The sequence below is a fragment of the Octopus sinensis genome, linkage group LG5, assembly GCF_006345805.1.
Source record: "Octopus sinensis linkage group LG5, ASM634580v1, whole genome shotgun sequence".
In the NCBI taxonomy this organism is placed as follows: domain Eukaryota; kingdom Metazoa; phylum Mollusca; class Cephalopoda; order Octopoda; family Octopodidae; genus Octopus; species Octopus sinensis.
Window position 1 is genome coordinate 18520578 of NC_043001.1, and position 18664 is coordinate 18539241.

General features: G+C 36.9%; 1 protein-coding gene across 1 annotated transcript in view; it reads right to left on the reverse strand.

The window, feature by feature from the left end:
- Positions 1-290: 290 nt before the first annotated feature.
- LOC115211727 (sodium/calcium exchanger 3-like) overlaps positions 291-18664 on the reverse strand; it is a 360402-nt gene continuing 342028 nt past the window's right edge. Inside the window, exons 8-11 of the mRNA XM_036503191.1 lie at positions 12080-12185; positions 7614-7792; positions 3834-4163; positions 291-956 (exon numbers count right to left, since the gene is read on the reverse strand). Coding sequence (XP_036359084.1) covers positions 708-956; positions 3834-4163; positions 7614-7792; positions 12080-12185 — 864 coding nt within the window. The 3' untranslated portion in view covers positions 291-707. The remainder of the gene's footprint in view (positions 957-3833; positions 4164-7613; positions 7793-12079; positions 12186-18664) is intronic.

The following is an 18664-nucleotide window of genomic DNA, read 5'->3' on the forward strand; positions in this document are numbered from 1 at the left end:
TAACTCTGAAAAAAAACAAACATACATGCATAATTATATGCGTACAAAAATACATACATACATATATAGATATACATACACATACACACACATAGAGAGAGATTCGAAAAAAATTTTGGTATTATTTATCTACCATTACACATGTTTCATTTGCTAATAGGAGTTACAAAATTGTACATGTAGGAGAAACATGTAAGATATCTCCTATTAGGAATTCTTCAGACAGAGAATCAAATCATAAAAATGTATTGTTTGATTCTCTGTCTGAAGAAGTTTCCAATGTGAGATGCCTATATGTACAATTTTGTAACTCCTAATAGTAAACGGAACACGTGTAAATTTTTCCCAATATTTTTCAACTCTTACGCATATCTCACACAAATATAACTTCTACATACAATTTTGGAGTACAGGAATTAGCAAATGTATTTCAAGAGGACACAACTTAGATTTTAAACCTACATACATACATACATACATACATACATACATACATACATACATACATAACATACATAACATACATACATACATACATACATACATAGTTTCGTATGTATGTACATTAATAAATAAACACATATATGCTTACATACAGCCCTACGTTATGCATACAAAAGTGCATTTTGAACATATTATGTCCCTTTAAGTGGAAAGTTACTTGGAAGAATATGGTCAACTGAGTAGATGAGAATATTTCTGAGAGTTTATATGCTGACAGTAATGACTCCGGAGATTTGCAAGATGGAGAACAAGAGATAAAGAATCCACATAAGGAATGTACAACATGCTGTGATATATTTTGTTAAATTTGGGCCGCCGAGTTCTGCTTTGCCAAATACCGGATGCAGACGGCGCAAAACGAGTAGAGACATCGTCAATGCGGAGAAGACGGTATACAGTACAACGGTGAATGCCAGACTTTCAGTTTTGCCTTGGAAATTGAATTTGGTACCCTGAAAAACAAAATGGGAAAATTAGAACTAAAACTTGATCTTTATTGGAGATGTACTTGCATAGCGAGTGACTTGATCTGAGATCGTGTGCTGGAACGAAAACAATTGCAGCGTGGAAGGTGTTTATAAGCCATTTAAGAAACACACAAAAACCGTTAGATTCACTTCAACATTTAAATTTAATTTTCAAAATATTTTCGTCGCTTTGAGACCACGACCTGTTCACTGAGATGCAGCACGGAATTTTGTCAGTGAACAGGTCGTAGTCTCAAAGCGACGAAAATATTTTGAAAAATTAAATTTAAATGTTGAAGTGAATCTAACGGTTTTTGTGTGTTTCTTAAATGGCTTATAAACACCTTCTACGCTGCAATTGTTTTGTTGATCTTTATTTTCTCATTTATAATTAATATATTTCTTTACTACCCACAAGGGGCTAAACATAGAGGGGACAAACAAGGACAGACAAAGGGATTAAGTCGATTAAATCGACCCCAGTTGGAAACTGGTACTTTATTTATCGACCCCGAAAGGATGAAAGGCAAAGTCGACCTCGGCGGAATTTGAACTCAGAACGTAACGACAGACGAAATACGGCTACGCATTTCGCCCGACGTGCTAACGTTTCTGCCAGCTCGCCGCCTTTTATAATTAATCATTTATGTATAAACAATGTGAATGATTCCTTCGCTGGTTGCGATAATAAGTTCCCAGTGGTTGGATCAACATAACTACGAGGAGTTGCTGAAAAGTTCCTGGCTTTGGGTAAAAGAAAATACAGGACGATCAGTTAATTATGATTTTATTCAACACTTTCTCAGATTGACACAGCTATTGCAGCAGCCCTTCAGTTTTTCTAAGCTCTGTAAAACCTCGGAAGGTCGGGCCTCCAACCAAGCCTTTCGTGACACCCTTAAAGCCAGAAACTTTCAGAACCCCATCGTACTTTCCCATTGTATTATAGTGGCAGAGTCGTTTGCGCGTCGAACAAAATGCTTAGCAGTATTTCTTCCGGTTCTTTACATTCTAAGTTCAAATGTTGCTGAGGTCAGTTTTGCTTTTGGTCCTTTTGGAGTCGATAAAAGAAAGCATCAGAAAGAACTGAGGTTGATGTAATCAATTACCCCCACTCCTACAAACTATACTGAGCTTGTGCCAAAATTTGAAACAGATATATAGTCTCAGTGGTTGAATATCCCACAGAAACTTGTCCTGGAGATATAGTAACCGGGCAGAATCTGTGAGAAAACTCGGGCTCGAATTACAGGCACAGGTATAGTCCGGCCTCACTCATAAGGTTTGAGTAGAGCTGAGGGTTTGGTAAAAATGCTCTTGCCTGAGGTGCTGTCTGGTGTATTTGGACCTGAGACCTCATTGATTGCGGACCGAACTTCATTATCATTCGCTAATATATGAAGGGGAAGGCTATTGTACATACACAAACATATAAACAAGTGAGACGGGGGTTAGTACGAAGAGGGAAGAATGCCGACGTAAAGGGCCATTGGAATGGCCCTTTGAGAGAGCACATCCGAAATAATGTAATTCGAGAACGGTGCGGAGTGAACGATGTGGTCGCAGAACGTAGCGGCAGACGAAATACTGCTAAGCATTTCGCCCGGCGTGCTAACGTTTCTGCCAGCTTAAATATGGAAAGCACAAGTCCCACTGGGCTGGACATATCGCAAAGTTCACAAACAAGAAATGAACCTGTGAAGTTGCTGAATGGTATCCAAGTGATATCCAATGGTACACACAAACACGCGTGCGCGCACAATGATTTGACATTATTTGTACCCGTTTGAGACAGAAAAGAGGAGAAACAGACATAAATCACAAAGATTAATGTGTCTAATGTTATCATTGTCGCAAGGCCACAGAGTACTTGACTGGTGTTTTATTTTATCGATCCAAGTGGATGACTGTCAAAGTTAACCTTAATGGGATTTGAACTCGGAATGTAAAGAACTGCAACTTATTTCTTTATTGTCCACAAGGAGCTAAACATAGCGGCGGACGAAATACCTATTTTTTTACTACCCACAAGGGGCTAAACATAGAGGGGACAAACAAGGACACACAAACGGATTAAGTCGATTATATCGACCCCAGTGCGTAACAGGTACTTATTTAATCGACCCCGAAAGGATGAAAGGCAAAGTCGACCTCGGCAGAATTTGAACTCAGAACGTAACGGCAGACGAAATATCTATTTCTATTTCTTTACCACCCACAAGGGGCTAAACACAGAGGGGACAAACAAGGACAGGCAAACGTAACTGGTACTTATTTAATCGACCCCGAAAGGATGAAAGGCTAAGTCGACCTCGGCGGAATTTGACCTCAGAATGTAAAGACAGACGAAATAGCTATTTCTTTACTGCCCACAAGGGGCTAAACACAGAGAGGACAAACAAGGACAGACAAACGGATTAAGTCGATTATATCGACCCCAGTGCGTAACTGGTACTTATTTAATCGACCCCGAAAGGATGAAGGGCAAAGTCGACCTCGGGGGAATTTGAACTCAGAACGTAGCGGCGGACGAAATACCTATTTCTTTACTACCCACAAGGGGCTAAACATAGAGGGGACAAACAATGTCAGACAAAGGGATTAAGTCGATTACATCGACCCCAGTGCGTAACTGGTACTTATTTAATCGACCCCGAAAGGATGAAAGGCAAAGTCGACCTCGGGGGAATTTGAACTCAGAACGTAGCGGCAGACGAAATACCGCTAAGCATTTCGCCCGCCGTACTAACGATTCTGCCAGCTTAAATGCTAAAAAGAGCATTCTGTCCGACGCTTTGCTAATCCACCACTTCTAAAAGTTAATGTACAGAAAAAAAGAATCTAGAAAAGAATTCCACTCACGTTGCTGTAGTGATACACGGAAGCAATAAACCAAGGAAGTCCAAGACCCAGAAACACATTAACTGCGTTGCTTCCATTTATGTTTCCAATTGCATTATCCGCCCATTTCTCTTGCAGGGCTGCTTGTCTGCTGGCAAATGTATCTGGCATACTGGTCCCTAGAGCAACGAGTGTGATGGCCGTTATACTCTTGTTTAAGTCGATCAGACAACCGAAGATCGAGGCCAAGTCACTGATCAATGCTGTTATAACGCCGATCATAGCTAACGAGAAGACAAACGTTAACCAGCCTCCACACAGCGACGGCGGTGGCACAAAAGCAAATACGATCTGAAACGAGAACATTCATGGTTATAGCCAGGAGTTGACTTGAATAATTAAAAAAAGTATCAAATTTACTATGGACTGCTATGCATATTCTTTAATCTGCAATTCTGTGAATCTATTATAAATGCTAAAATGTAGGAGCTGACGAAGGAGTATCTGAGGGGCCACAAGTATGAGGAACAGTGTCTTTATAATCACCACAAATAATTTAAGAGTGGGAAGATTGATACCGTTGATGTTCGGCTTTAATAACTGCAAGCCAACTTTTGTAGGGAAAATGGGAACAAGAATAGAATTCCAGAAGGCTGATACTTATGGGAGTGAATTTTATAATTCAGTTCATTATTTTTCAGTTAAATACCAGGCCTGGCTAACTCGAATTACATTACAGGCCACTTTAATCAAAGAAAGTTTTTTGAGGGTTGCTTGGTTACTTCGTGCACTAATAGTCAAATAATCACTGCTGATAGAATTGAAAGCATTTTGCTTTCTCCTGCTATTATTACTATAATGAATGAATGATCATTGATTCAACATGAAATATTGCTGTTGTGAAAACAGTAATATCCTTCTTTTTTACTTTTCATTACAATCTTTAATTTTTGATAAAATTTTAAAAATCGACCCATTTCAAGAAAGTATCGAGCGAGCCGCAAGATAAAAGTCTACGGGCCGCAAGATAAAAGTTTGCGGACCGCATGCGGCCCGCGGGCCTCAGGTTGGCCAGCCCTGTTATAGACAATTTCCCAGAAGAAAGGCGAGAGACTTTTTTGATGGGGAAAGGGTAGTGGTTGGAATTCTTACTTATGTATATTACTTTTCGTTTGGCTTATGATAAATTTGGTATGGTATCTATTCGAATCTAAATTCAATGTTCCATTTGAAACATTAATAATGCTCATAAATGCCAATAGCGTCATTCTAAAATTAGGTTATCAGAAGTACTGGTTGATATCATCATAAACGAAAGCGGATTCACTGATTCGATTAAATTCACTCCCAACCCTCTAAATCTATCAATAAGGAAGAAAGATGTAACATCATATTGTTTAACCAGCTTTTCTCTAAATTCAAAAATACATGAAGCAAAATATTTTAACCTTCATCGGAACACACTTTAAACCAATAAGGACCAATGTTATGCTAATGCAACAAATTCAAGGTTAGCTACAGCTGCACCTGCAAGGAATAGTCCTACTTCCGCAAACAGAACTATTGTATGTCTCTATTCAGTTTTATTTCAAGATTTCTTACCAATAGAGAATGAGCCGGTTTCTAACCTAGATCCAAGACTCCTTCATTGGAATTTCAACATCAACAACAGGGTATGTATGTATGTATGTATGTATGTATGTATGTATGTATGTATGTATGTATGTATGTATGTATGTATGTGTGTGCGTGTGTATGTATGTATGTATGTATGTGTGTGTGTGTATGTATGCTCAGGTTTGTATGTTTTATGTATGTATTCTCATGCATATAGTTGCATGCTCATATATATTTAAATGGTAAACTTCTGGAAAGTTTTGCAGATTTTTACAGTTCCAGTGATGGATTGGATCTGTAGTCTTCAAATCAGCTTTCTCCTTTCTGGTTTTGAGAAGCCCAATTTCTCAAGATTGGTATTTAGGTAGTGTGTTACATATCTACATATCCCAGTGAAGGCGCATGGCTCAGTGGTTAGAGCGACGAGTTTACGATCGTGAGGTTGTGAGTTCGATTCCCGGACCGGGCTGCATGTTGTGTTCTTGAGCAAGACACTTTATTTCACGTTGCTTCAGTTCACTCAGCTGTAGAAATGAGTTGTGATGTCATTGGTGCCAAGCTGTATCGGCCCCTTTGCCTTTCCCTTGGATAACATCGGTGGCATGGAAGGGGAGGTTGGTATGCATGGGCAACTGCTGGTCTTCCATAAACAACATTCCCAGATTTGTGCCTCGGAGGGTAACTTTGTAGGTGCAATCCCATGGTCATTCATGATACATATACCAGGACCCTAATAATTACCTGAACTTGTTTTCTGGATAGAATAAATGCAGATTTCTCAATAGTTCAGCGTAGGTGTTCTCTATTTCACTGATCTTTATGTTAACATCCGCTGTACACAGTTTTTCTTCCCAATCCCAAATCATTATGTCAGGTCTGTTGTGCTTACATTTTATTGAGGTTTTCACTGGGACATTTCACCAGTATTCCTTTTTATTATGAGTGGCTATGGCTTCCACCATACTGTGGGTTCTTATTTTTTTGTGTTCGGGTTTATCTTTCCGACGGATTTCATTATAGAGTGTCCAAGCTACAACATCATGTCTCATCGGTAGATAATATCGTGATGACATTTTCAGACAACTGCTTATGATGTGGGTGATATCTCCAATGTGCACTCCACAAAGTCTGCACCAGTTGTCACATTTTACTGCTTTTCCTGCATCTCTATCCCTTTTGTGCATCAGGTATTTGGTTGAAATTTCCTGTTCCTGAATTGCAAACGCATACCCTTCAAAGTGGGAGGTAGCAATTCGGTTATTGGTCCATAATAAACTGCTTTGATGATCAATGTTACCATCATCTCGGAGCTTTCTGCTAACATATCCATGCATAGCCTTCTGCTCATATAGTCTCATCCTTTCATCTGATGAAACAGTCGTGCGACTTCATTGGGAATGTATTCTAGTTTATCAGACAAAGGATGTTGTTCAAGGAGCTGCCTTCCAGGTCTTATGATGTTATTAGCCTCTTGTATGCAAACTTGATCAAGGGATGCACTTCGACATTTGGTGGTTAAAAGATGTTGCCGAAGGGATATGATGCGACATTCAAAGTCATTTTGGATTGATGTTAAGCCTCTGCCGCCTTGTTTTCGTTTTAGGTAGAAGCGGGTGCTCTACGTCACTGTTTATGTGGAAATTATGTGTGCTTGTTAGTATCTATCGGGTTTTCACATCAATGGCTTGAATCTCATCAAGCGTCCAATCAAGCAGCCCAAATGTTGGTATGAGTTCTGACACAGCAAACACATTGTGGGCCATTGTTTTATTGAATGCAGAGAGTTCTGAGGTCCAAATTTTCTTTATTCGACTGTAATATTCTTTAGTGCCACGTCTGTCTGTCTGTCTGTATGTCTGTATGTATGTATGTATGTATGTATGTATGTATGTGTGTGTATGTGTGTGTGTGTGTGTGTGTGTGTGTGTGTGTGTGTGTGTGTGTGTGTGTGTGTGTGTATCGGTGTAAATCGTTGTGAATATCTCTTGGCCTTTAAATATGAAAAAAATTGGTAGATAATTCTTTAAAGGAACCTAATTCATATGAACGTAACCCTTCGATAAATAAAATCCAATAAATTGGTACCGAATCTTGAATGTTGTGCCCTAGCATGGTTTCTGATCAGTTACAAAACTCAGTAAGACATTTAAACGAGACATGTATTGTTCGTATACTTATTTGTACCTTCCAGAAAAATGTCAGAAAGTGCATGCCATAATCCGTGTTTGATGCGTTTTCGATATCACCTCCATTGACGTTCATAGCCTGTTTGAATTGCTCTCCCCACGTCGCACTTTCTAACTTTAAAGAATCCAAATTTTGTTTAGTCAAATTAGCAATTCGGCTGACCATGCTGTTGAACTCTGGGAAAAGAGAAAGGCAAGAATAGTAAATAAAGCGAAGTAGAAAATAAAAACAGAAAGCAAAAGGAAAATAATATATAGGAAAGAATGATACAGTTTGACAACGTTTATTGACGTAAACTTTAAAGAGAGTTTCTATTGTAAACAAAATTTATCTGTGTTGAAAATACATTCTACTCTATCATTAAACAGTGATATGAAACTCCATTCTTCTTTTCTTCTAAAAAATGAACTTTATATCATAGAAATATTGTGTATACCGTAAATCCACGAGTATAATCCGCATTTCCCCCCAAAATTTAAAGGTCAAAATCCCTGGTGCGTACTATATACGAGGTTAAAAATGAAAAACATTTTCTAAGCAATGTTCAAGTCTCTATTTGCTGTCTGGTAATGTTTATTCAGACGCATTTTATGATGACGAGCGCGAAAATACCTTAAGCTAAGCCTGAAAGCAATGAAGTCATAAAAGAATCATCCATAACTTACAGTAAGCAACATTTATTAAAATAAAAGTATTCAGAACACAGAATAACATGTAACAAAAACAATTTGCAAATATAATTACATTCCCATATAACAATTAAGAACATCACCATTATTGTATTACGCATGTGCGAAAGTGTTTGTCCGATAGGTGCTGCTGGCTTAATTACGCACGACTCAAGTTAGAGAAATGGTGCGTATTATACATAAGGTTTAGGTTTTTCAGAGGTACAACCCCCTAAAAATCCCCTGCGTATTATACTCAAGGGCGGACTATACTCGAGGATTTACGGTAAATCATAACGTTTGTCGTAGCGAGACTAAATATATGTACATTAATTATACTCTATACGTATGTATTCATAACCTACATTCTCTTGGTACTATAGTTACAATTAATGTTGGGCGACAACCTAATTTCATTATGTCAGTCGAGTTGTGGCATTTACAACTTACATCTTAATAAGAAGCTGTTTTTGGCACCTTCTAAGGGAGATGTAAACGAATATCTCTGAGTCGTAGATACGACGAAACTAGTCGGTTCCGTCCTAGTTTCACAGGGTCTAATTTCAGAGCGAGACTAATTATATATTAAATATTGGGTCACCCCATAAATAATGCGGTATTTTTAATACTTCTTTTACTTTTCAAAATTAAGATAAACAAAGTTATTTTTAATCTAAAATACACTTTCCTTCATTTTCTACAATGCTCTTCCATCTATTTGGTAGACTTGCAAGGACCCTCTTCCAAAATTCACTTGTCCGTAACGAAAAATACTCCTGCGGTACCGTTCTGACCTCGTCTACAGAGTTCATATTGTTTCCATCTAAATGATTTTGAAGACTGCGGAATAAGTGATAATCAGATGGGGCAATGTCCGGCGAATATGGTCGGTGGGGAATCGTTTCTCAAACAAACTGCTCTGGCCTTTGGAATGTCATCCTCGCTGTATGTGGCCGAGCATTATTCTGATGGAAGAACACCTCTTGTCATGAGACCAAAGAAGGTCGTTTTTCTTCTAGCGCTGACTTGAATGACTGGTTGAATGATCAAATCTAAGCTTCTCTGCTAGTTCCTCAACAGTTACGATGAGATTTTGTTCTACTAGGGTTTGCAAGATATCCTCGTCGAGCTCTACAGATCTTCCAGGATGAGGCTCATCTTCTAGACTGTACTTTTCCGCTCCGAATTTCTGGAACCGCCATTGACACTGGCTTACGCTTATTGTCCAATCACCATATACTGCATCAATATTCATCACACTTCCCATTGTAGTGTTGCCTTTATTGAACTCATAAAACAAGATATGCCAAATATGCTCCTTTGTCACTTCCATTATAAGCTTTGAAAAAATAACTGTTAAAATGGAACTGCACTCTTCAAAACTTACACTAAGAATAAGGACAAGGTAAAATTACTACCTGCTTTTATAGCAAGTTGATGCAGGTAGTTTATCCCGTTCCCTTCCGACTTTTAGTTCATGCCATTGAAAAAACTGCATTATTTATGGGATGAACCAATACATTGATATGGAAACACTCGGAATCAAGATTGACTTAGGCATTAGGTAGCATGCTTTTGATATTGTTTTAGATGCCTAGGTAGTCGTGAGCCGGCATTAGACGCCACCTCAGCCTTCTGGCCCAGCGGGATTTGCCAACTGGGAGAAGGTTGCACCAACACTGAGCTGGTACCCGTTAACAGCTGAGCAGACGGGAGCAACGTGAAATGAAGTGCCTTGATCAAGGACACAACCCACTGCCTGAACCAAGAATAGAACACACGACTATGTGATCGTGAGGCTAAACCTTAACCACCAAGCCACATGCCTACAATACGTGTAATACATAGAGCAACGAGAAGATATCCTTTATATTGATTTCAAATTTTGGCACAAGGCCAGTAATTTTGGAGGATGAGGTAAGTCGATTAGAATTTTTTTATTACCCACAAGGGGCCAACACAGAGGTAAGTAAATTATGTTGGCCCACCCCTCCAGTGCTCAGCTGGTTCTTATTTCATCGACCTTGAAGGGATGAAAGGTAAAGTCGACTTCGGTGGAATTTGAACTCAGAGCATAAACACGGACGAAATGCCACTAGGCATTTTATCCGGCATGCGAACGATTCTGCCAGTTAGCCGCCATATAAGTTCCCTTTATATTAGAATGGAATTTATTGTCTAAAATTCGTTGTTTCCTTCATTTCGAGGGACATTATTCAACTTGACAGGTCGATGATGTGTTTGGGAAATTTTGTAATTAAATTATAATCGATAAATATATATCTACTTTCAACGATTAAATTTCGAGTGACAGACTTAATCCGCTGCTCAGGTTAACTTCCTCCTTCTGACCTCTGGGTCTTCAGTGAAGTCCACATACTTGCAACCTTTCCAGCTTGGCCTACGTTCTCATATTAACTTCTCTCCCACCCTCAAACCTTGAAACACATCATAAGCGTTGCTCTTTTCCCTCTAACCAATCATTAATCTCCTCACAATTCTCTCTCTGTTTATCTATCTATCTAGTTAGCTAGCTAGCTAGCTATCTGTCTACCTCACACACACGCAAGCTCTCTCTCTCTCTCTCTCTCTCACTCACTGTTTGTGTTGAAGGCTAGCAAACCGAAACGTTCAAGGAGATCCTGTGCAACTGAAATCCGAGTGTCAGCTGAAAACAGTTTTGTCATAAACTTGACAGACACGCATCTCATATCCAAATCTTCAGTGATAATGGACTGAACTGAACCGTAACTAATATGCACATCCTCTGATAACTCACGGATGGTCATTCGACGATTTCCCCTCACATCTGAATGCATATCTGTGATGTTTTTTCTCAGTTCTGCTGGTTGTGGGTCTCCCAGAACGTTAATCAATATCGACATTTTTCAGCCAACTTGAAAAGGTCCGAACCACTCGTACACTTGTGTGCGGCTCATACACTCCTCTCCATACACTTTCTACAACTTTGCTTAGAGCTCTGAGCAAGTATCGTCATGACAACTTTCTCTGTCTTAGTCAATGTTACGATCACACGCTAGAAACCTTTCTTCCAAGCGCTGCTGTAAACAGAGGTGAGCTACAGCATTAAAACTTAGTGCACATGCACAGCAGAGTTCAAGGTCAATCTGTGCCAAGCGGTTTTACTCTGCATGTTTTAGCTTCGTTACTATGGCAACAGTCCGGAGATTTATGGATCAGTTTATTTCAAGATTTCTTGCCAATAGAAAAAGAACCGGTTTCTAACCTAGATCCAAGGTTCTTTCATTGAAATTTCAACAGCAACAACAAGGTATTTTTGCTTATATATATGTATGTATTTATGTACGTATTTATGTATGTATGTATGTATGTATGTATGTATGTATGTATGTAAGTATTTTTACAGTTCCAGTGATGGATTGGATCTGTACTTTTCGAATTAGCTTTCTCCTTTCTGGTTTTGAGAAGCCTAATTTCTCAAGATTGGTATTCAGGTAGTACACGTATGTATGTATGTATGTATGTATGTATGTATGTATGTATGTATGTATGTATGTATGTATGTATGTATGTATGTATGTATGTATCTATGCATGCATGTATGTGTGTGTGTATATATGTATGTATGTATGTATGTATGTATGTATGTATGTATGTATGTATGTATGTATGTATTTATGCATGCATGTATGTATGCATGCATGTATATATGTATGTATGTATGTATGTATGTATGCATGTATGTATGTATGTATGTATGTATGTATGTATGTATGTATATAACAAAGAACTCTGTCAGAAGTCTCTACTTACCTTCATCACTTACTATCGTAACAATTGTGCGATTTGCTCTTCCGAGTTCCGCACCACATGTTGGGTCGCTTAACTCCAATTGGAAATTCAAATCACTCTTCCCACTCTGCCGAACGTACCATTATATAGTCGAAATATGAAAGTAGAAGTTAAGATCCATAAGCAACAACTAACAAAATAATCCCTGCGCTTAAGCATACAAGCACCCTTGAAAGGTGTATATATATATATATATATATATATACGTACAACAAACACACACTCACACACACACACACACACACACACACACACAATCATGCGTGACCAAATAAAACTAGAAGTAGTAAAGGCAAGAAGAATTTTAATAATTCTTCAGAAGTGGTTACAGCTGTTTCATAATCCACTTAGAATTATATCATCAACACCGATGTTGATGATATAATTCTGCTTCATATTTTGGAACAGAAATACAGAAGACGTTACACGATTCCTTAAATTAATAAATAGTATTCAGCAACCGATCCACTTTACTATGGAAATGAATGAAAGGACCTTTTATTTTTGAACTTTCTGGTAATTAAGGAAAATGAGACGATTACAACGGATCTCTACTGAAAGGAGACGGACACATACTAATCTAAAATTTTAGATCTTTCGACCCATCCCATATAAAAAAAAAGAAAATTCCATTTAATACAGCAAGACGTGTATGTTCAGTAGTTACGGACACAAATAGGCCACAGGGACGATTGGAAAATATTTCTTCAGAGCACAAATATCCTGAAACTTAGTAAATCTTGCTTTAATCAAAATAAAAGAGATGAGATCAGAACCTCCGTATTACGGAGAAGCCTTTACAATGAGACCGAAGGCAAAAATCACAAATAGAAATACTCCATTTGCAGTCACCTATAATCCTAGAAACCATAACGTCTTACATTCGACCAAGTAATATTTCCCAATTATGTAACAGTCACTAAATTTTAAGAAAATAATAATTAGACAAGCACAAATTATAAATAGCCGATAACAACCACCAAAATCTCAAAAACTCTTAATAAAGGCAAAATTCATGGAGGTAAGAAACTGCAGACATCTCCGTTATGTAAAGTGTGGATCAGAGTAAGAATGGGAAAGAATTGAAAGTTAATGCAAATATGAATTTCAAAATAAAACAAAAAAATCACATTTACTGGATCACTATGGGCATAGTGTCCATAGTGCACTAGTCCCCTTCTTCTCTCTGTTTACATTGACAAAATCGGATCAAAATGAATAAATCGAGTTAGGGTACATAAGCAACAAATCAAAGATTCATCTCTAAGAAATGACCTATCAAGACATTTGTTATCTACTAAGAAGGCAAAAGAAGAATACTTTTTGCTAGTTCTAAATCCAAAATTAACCGAAAATAACCAACACTGTTACTAAAACTTCCACCTCAAGGATCACTTCAAAACATGTGTGTTTGAAATGCTGTAAACAGTGAAAGCGGTTACACACAAAACAAATACTTCCTCCCAAAGAGTTCGTATCATTCCGTTTTTTAAGATTTTTTAAACTCTATAATTGATAATTTCTAATGTACGATATTTCTTCAAATATAGTGACTGTTTTAAGAATACTTTGTAAAATCTTGATTTTTTAAACATATGTATGTATATATAAACACATATAATAGTGTTGTTAGTTATGTTGTAAGCGACATTTGTTAAATTTACAGGAAAAACATTTCTATAAATGGAGTCGAAGGATCTGAAATGGTAGTCTCTACACTTCATTGAATCTTCAAATACATTAATAGTTGTCGATGTAGACTATCAGTAAACTTTTGCTGTTTTTTTACGTTTTCTATATTTTACATTTTATAAACACAGTTACCGTCGGCTGAGCCAATTGTCTGATTAAGATTGATTACATCAACGAGCGCAAATCAATATTAATGATATGAAGCAACACATTAAAATAATGCAGTTGTTGGTCACAGCAGTAATGAATTAATTGAATCTTCCCATCTGTAATCTTACTAATGTTATTTCATCAATAGCCAGTTTTTCCAATACTTTATTTATTGTTATGCGACGACAAATCCAATACCAATTTAGTTAACGATATGTATGACCCAAGATATTTGTAATCAGAAACCATATTTAAGAGCGTATTGTTGAGAGTATGGATGATGAAATCACTGTTGGACAGGCACTTGTTTATATATTCAGTCTTGGACTCATTGAGGTAAAAACCTACACAATTTGAGGCTGGTTCAAGAGATTGTAAAAGAGACTGGGCAGTGGAGAGAGAATCACTGATAAGAGCGATGTCGTCTGCAAAGTCAGTGTCTGTTAAGTATTCAGCTGGGTGTCTGGAACTTCTAGGTTTCATTTCAAAGCCCTTACCAGAAATGGTATCAACTGATATACGTAGCACATTGTCAACGACAATGATGAAGAGAAATGGGGCGAGTGTGTCTCCCTGCAGTATTCAAACTTAAAATCTTCAAGCTACAGTCGAACCAATTCTACTATATGGCTCAGAAACCTGGACGTTATCAAAGAAGCTTGAGAGGCCGTTGGATGGAACTTACACTCGCCTCCTTATGAGAGCTCAAAATCTCTGGTGGAAGCGTCATCCAACCAAAGTACAAATATATGGGAAATTACCACCTGTATCATCTCTTGTGAAAGGTAGAAGAGTCCAGTTTGCTGGACATTGTTGTAGAGCTGAAAACGAGGTAATTTCTACTCTTGTTCCCTGGAAGCCATCTGCTCGCGATACCAGAGGGCGCACATTCTCCTACCCTGATGTAATCTCCAGGGATACAGGCATCCAACAATAGGACCTCCGTAATGCTATGATGGACCGTGAAGTCTGGCGTAACATAGTAAATTCCATTGTCTCGACCACGGTCGAACAATGAATGAATGAATTAGTTAACGACGAAGGTTCTATGTAGTGGTTTGATCTGCTAGAAATAGAAGCGAAATCTTTCTTCCCTCATTGTATACGGGGTATAAGACATTTTGGTACAGCTTAATAATTTCGCTGATCTGACACTGACATTTTTGGCATCAGACATTTTAATATTCTTGTTTTAATGTTTCTCTCGTTCTCGCTCTCACTCACCCCCTTCCTCCTTCTCTTCGTTTCTCTCTCTCTCTCTCCTCCTCTCTTTCCTTATGTGTGTGACCATATCTTTTTTATGCGTATGAGGAGGGAGAAAGTGCATGCGTCAGTCTTGTTCAATTGATAAATTGCAATCTCTCTCCCCCTCTCACAATATCTGTTTGCGTATATATATATATATATATGTATGTATGTATAATACTGTACACTTCGAGAAACTTTTTCGAGTATGCATATAATAACTATTTTATTATGCCGGCTACAGCCTAATGATGCCAACTGTCAATAACTGTTTTATGATCGTACCAGTCTGTGCGGACATAATGTAGGTTATATATATATATATATATATATATATATATATATATATATATATACTTCTAATATAGGATGAAGTTTTTTTTACAGAAAAAAATTCCATCAAAAAATGTGACAGCATATTAAAATACCTTTATGGTTAAAATTATAAACAACTTAAGTTTATATTAGTTGTATATATATATATATATATTATATATATATATATGTATGTGTGTGTGTATATATATACATGTATGTATATATATGTATATATATGTATATATATATATATATGTATATATATATATATATTATATATATATATATATAATATATATATATAGGTGAGAAAGTTGGTGTGTGAAAGCACGTGGTTAGATATATAAAAAATAGAAAAGAGTAAAAAGACTACAGAAGGCTTGTTTTATAAGGTTAAATAATATATTTAAGTCGTTATGTTAGAAAAATGTTATAAAATTTTGTGTATAGTAACATACTTTGTATATATATATATAATATATATATATATATTATATATATATATATATATATACATACACATATATATGTGGGGTGGTGACAGTATATGTTTGTGTATATATGTATGTATGTATGTATATTCAGATTTTGTGGTAGCGCATTATTAATTCATATTTTGCATTGTTATATGATATGAAACACACTCGTACGTCTCTTTGTTAGAATCAACTCCTTGTAGAGAATCTAAAACATCTGTTTAAACTTATTTTCATTATTATCAATCATTGATTCTCCACTGCGTTTAGAGAATAGTTTTATCAGTATAATTTATAGATGGGTGCTGCTTTAATAAGTGTTTCTAACTTAGGCACAGGGCCAATAATCTTGAAGAGAAGGGAGCTAGTCAATTCCATCATCCTCGGTGCTTTACTTCATCGATCCCGAAAGAACTAAAATCCGGTGGGATTTGATCTTAAAATGTAAAGAGCCGAAATAAATACCGCAAAGAATATTTTCCGATACTCTAACGGTTCTTCCAGCTCATTGCCAAGGCGTTGCTTCACTAATTCATATGAAACTGTCCGGCGAGATTTCTTATTTCAGCGTTTTATATATTCTGCACAGAACTACATCTTTTTCGTTAATACTATTCTGAAAAGCTGTGAATCAATATTAAAATATTTAATTCCTATGTATTCGCGTTTCCTTTTACTTTTGCTATTTTTACTTTTGAACGTCCGTGAAAAAAAGTCTTTCATTGAAATTCTGCTCAGAGTAAAACCAAGCCACTGGTTATTTCCAGTCTTGATTTCTTTAAGAGCATTTTAGAACGAAGCTATGCAAATATATTTACGATATTGGAGACTTGCGTCAAGCAACGCAGTAATATATTTTATAGATACTTTGAAATTAGAATTATTGAGAAAATGGCTAAACACGTGTGATAATCAATATTGCAAAGCCTGAATAAATACTATTTTATTTTGAAATAAACTTCCAATTGTATCAATCGGAAAGAATCTTAGATACAAATCCAAGATTGAGTATATCGATTATAGTCAGCATATTAAGATGGCCACGCTAGTCTACAGCAGTTACCAAGTTTCCAACTGAAAGTACTTAGTGTGTAGTTATTTAAGATGTATAATCTTTTCCTCTTTAATAATAGAAATTTTCTTCTATATTCTAATTCCATTCACAAGTACGATGCATTATACTTATGCAAATCAAACTCTATATTTGATCGGTACATTATTTCATTGACTCCAGAAAGATGAAAGGCAAGGTTCAAATCATTACAAGGTCAGCTTAGTCTTTGATCCGGATCTTTTCGCTTTGAACGGCAGTTTTTTCTAGCGATGTCATATGAAATTGTCAACCATAATTATGACCCTAGTATCGATCTATTGCATTTCAATCTGTTTTAAGGTTAGGGTTAGTTAGGGTTAGGGTTAGGGTTAGGGGTTGGGGAAAGGGTATCTTTTTTCTTCAGAAATGTAAATAAACCCAATCTGTTTCTTAAACGAGGGACATATTCATACGGCACAAAATGTTTTCACCTCAATAGACGTCATTGATTGGTTGAAATTGCAGAAATTGAAGAAATAAAACAAAAAATATCTTACAAACTATAGAATTTTCTCAATAAAGCCAAGAGAAAAAGATGTTTTATAAACACATTCTACCAGTATACGAAGTTTAAAAGTGTTTAGTTACGTGGAAATTATTAAAAAAAACTGCCGTTCAAACCGAAAAGATCCTTTTATCCTTCCAGGGTCGATAAAATTAAATAGCAGCCAAGAACAGGGGTCAATTTGACCGAGTAACCCTACCCTATAAATTTCAGGCCTTACGTTTATGTCAGAAACAATTCTTGAGGGCGTCGGACAGATGTAATCATTAGAATGTCGGACAAAATCCTTTACGGTATTTAATGCGTCTCTTTACGTTCTGAGTTCAAGTCCTGCTGGCATCTACATTACCTTTTATCCCGCCGAGGCTGATAAAATAAAGTACCAGTCATATATTGTGCCGATGTACTCAATTTAGCCTCATCCCCATCCCTATGAATGCCAAAGCTTGAGCCTGCATTAGAAAGGCATTTCCAAAATTTAATATGCGCCATGTATTTATTACTAATTATAGACGTTTCCTGTATCATAATGTCGTTCATAACTAAGACACATCATAGGAATATAAACCAACATCAGAATTTATTTGGCACTTAGTTTTATCGGTTATCTCTTTTATATTTTGCCTTTTACTCGTTTCAGTCAGTAGACCGAGGCCATGCTGGGGCATCGCCTTGAAAATTTTTTAGTTGAAAGAATTGACTCCGGTTTTATTTTTGATGCCTGCTACTTATTGCTACTTATTCTATCGGTCCTTTTTGCCGAACCGCAACACGGGGACGTAAAGACACCAACACCGGTTGTCAAGCGGTGATGGGGGAACAAACACTCCCTCCACACACACACATGTATGCATTTATACGACAGGTTTCTTTCAGTTTCCGTCGACCAAATCCCTTCACAAGGCTTTGATCGACTAAAACCTTTCAAGACGGTGACCCAGCATAGGGCACAATCCAATGACCGAAGCAAGTGAAAGATAAAAGATTAAAGAAATTCTAGATGCACAATATTTGGAAACAAATATAAGTGATAATCATAGCATAGCTACTGGGTGTTTTTGAGAAGT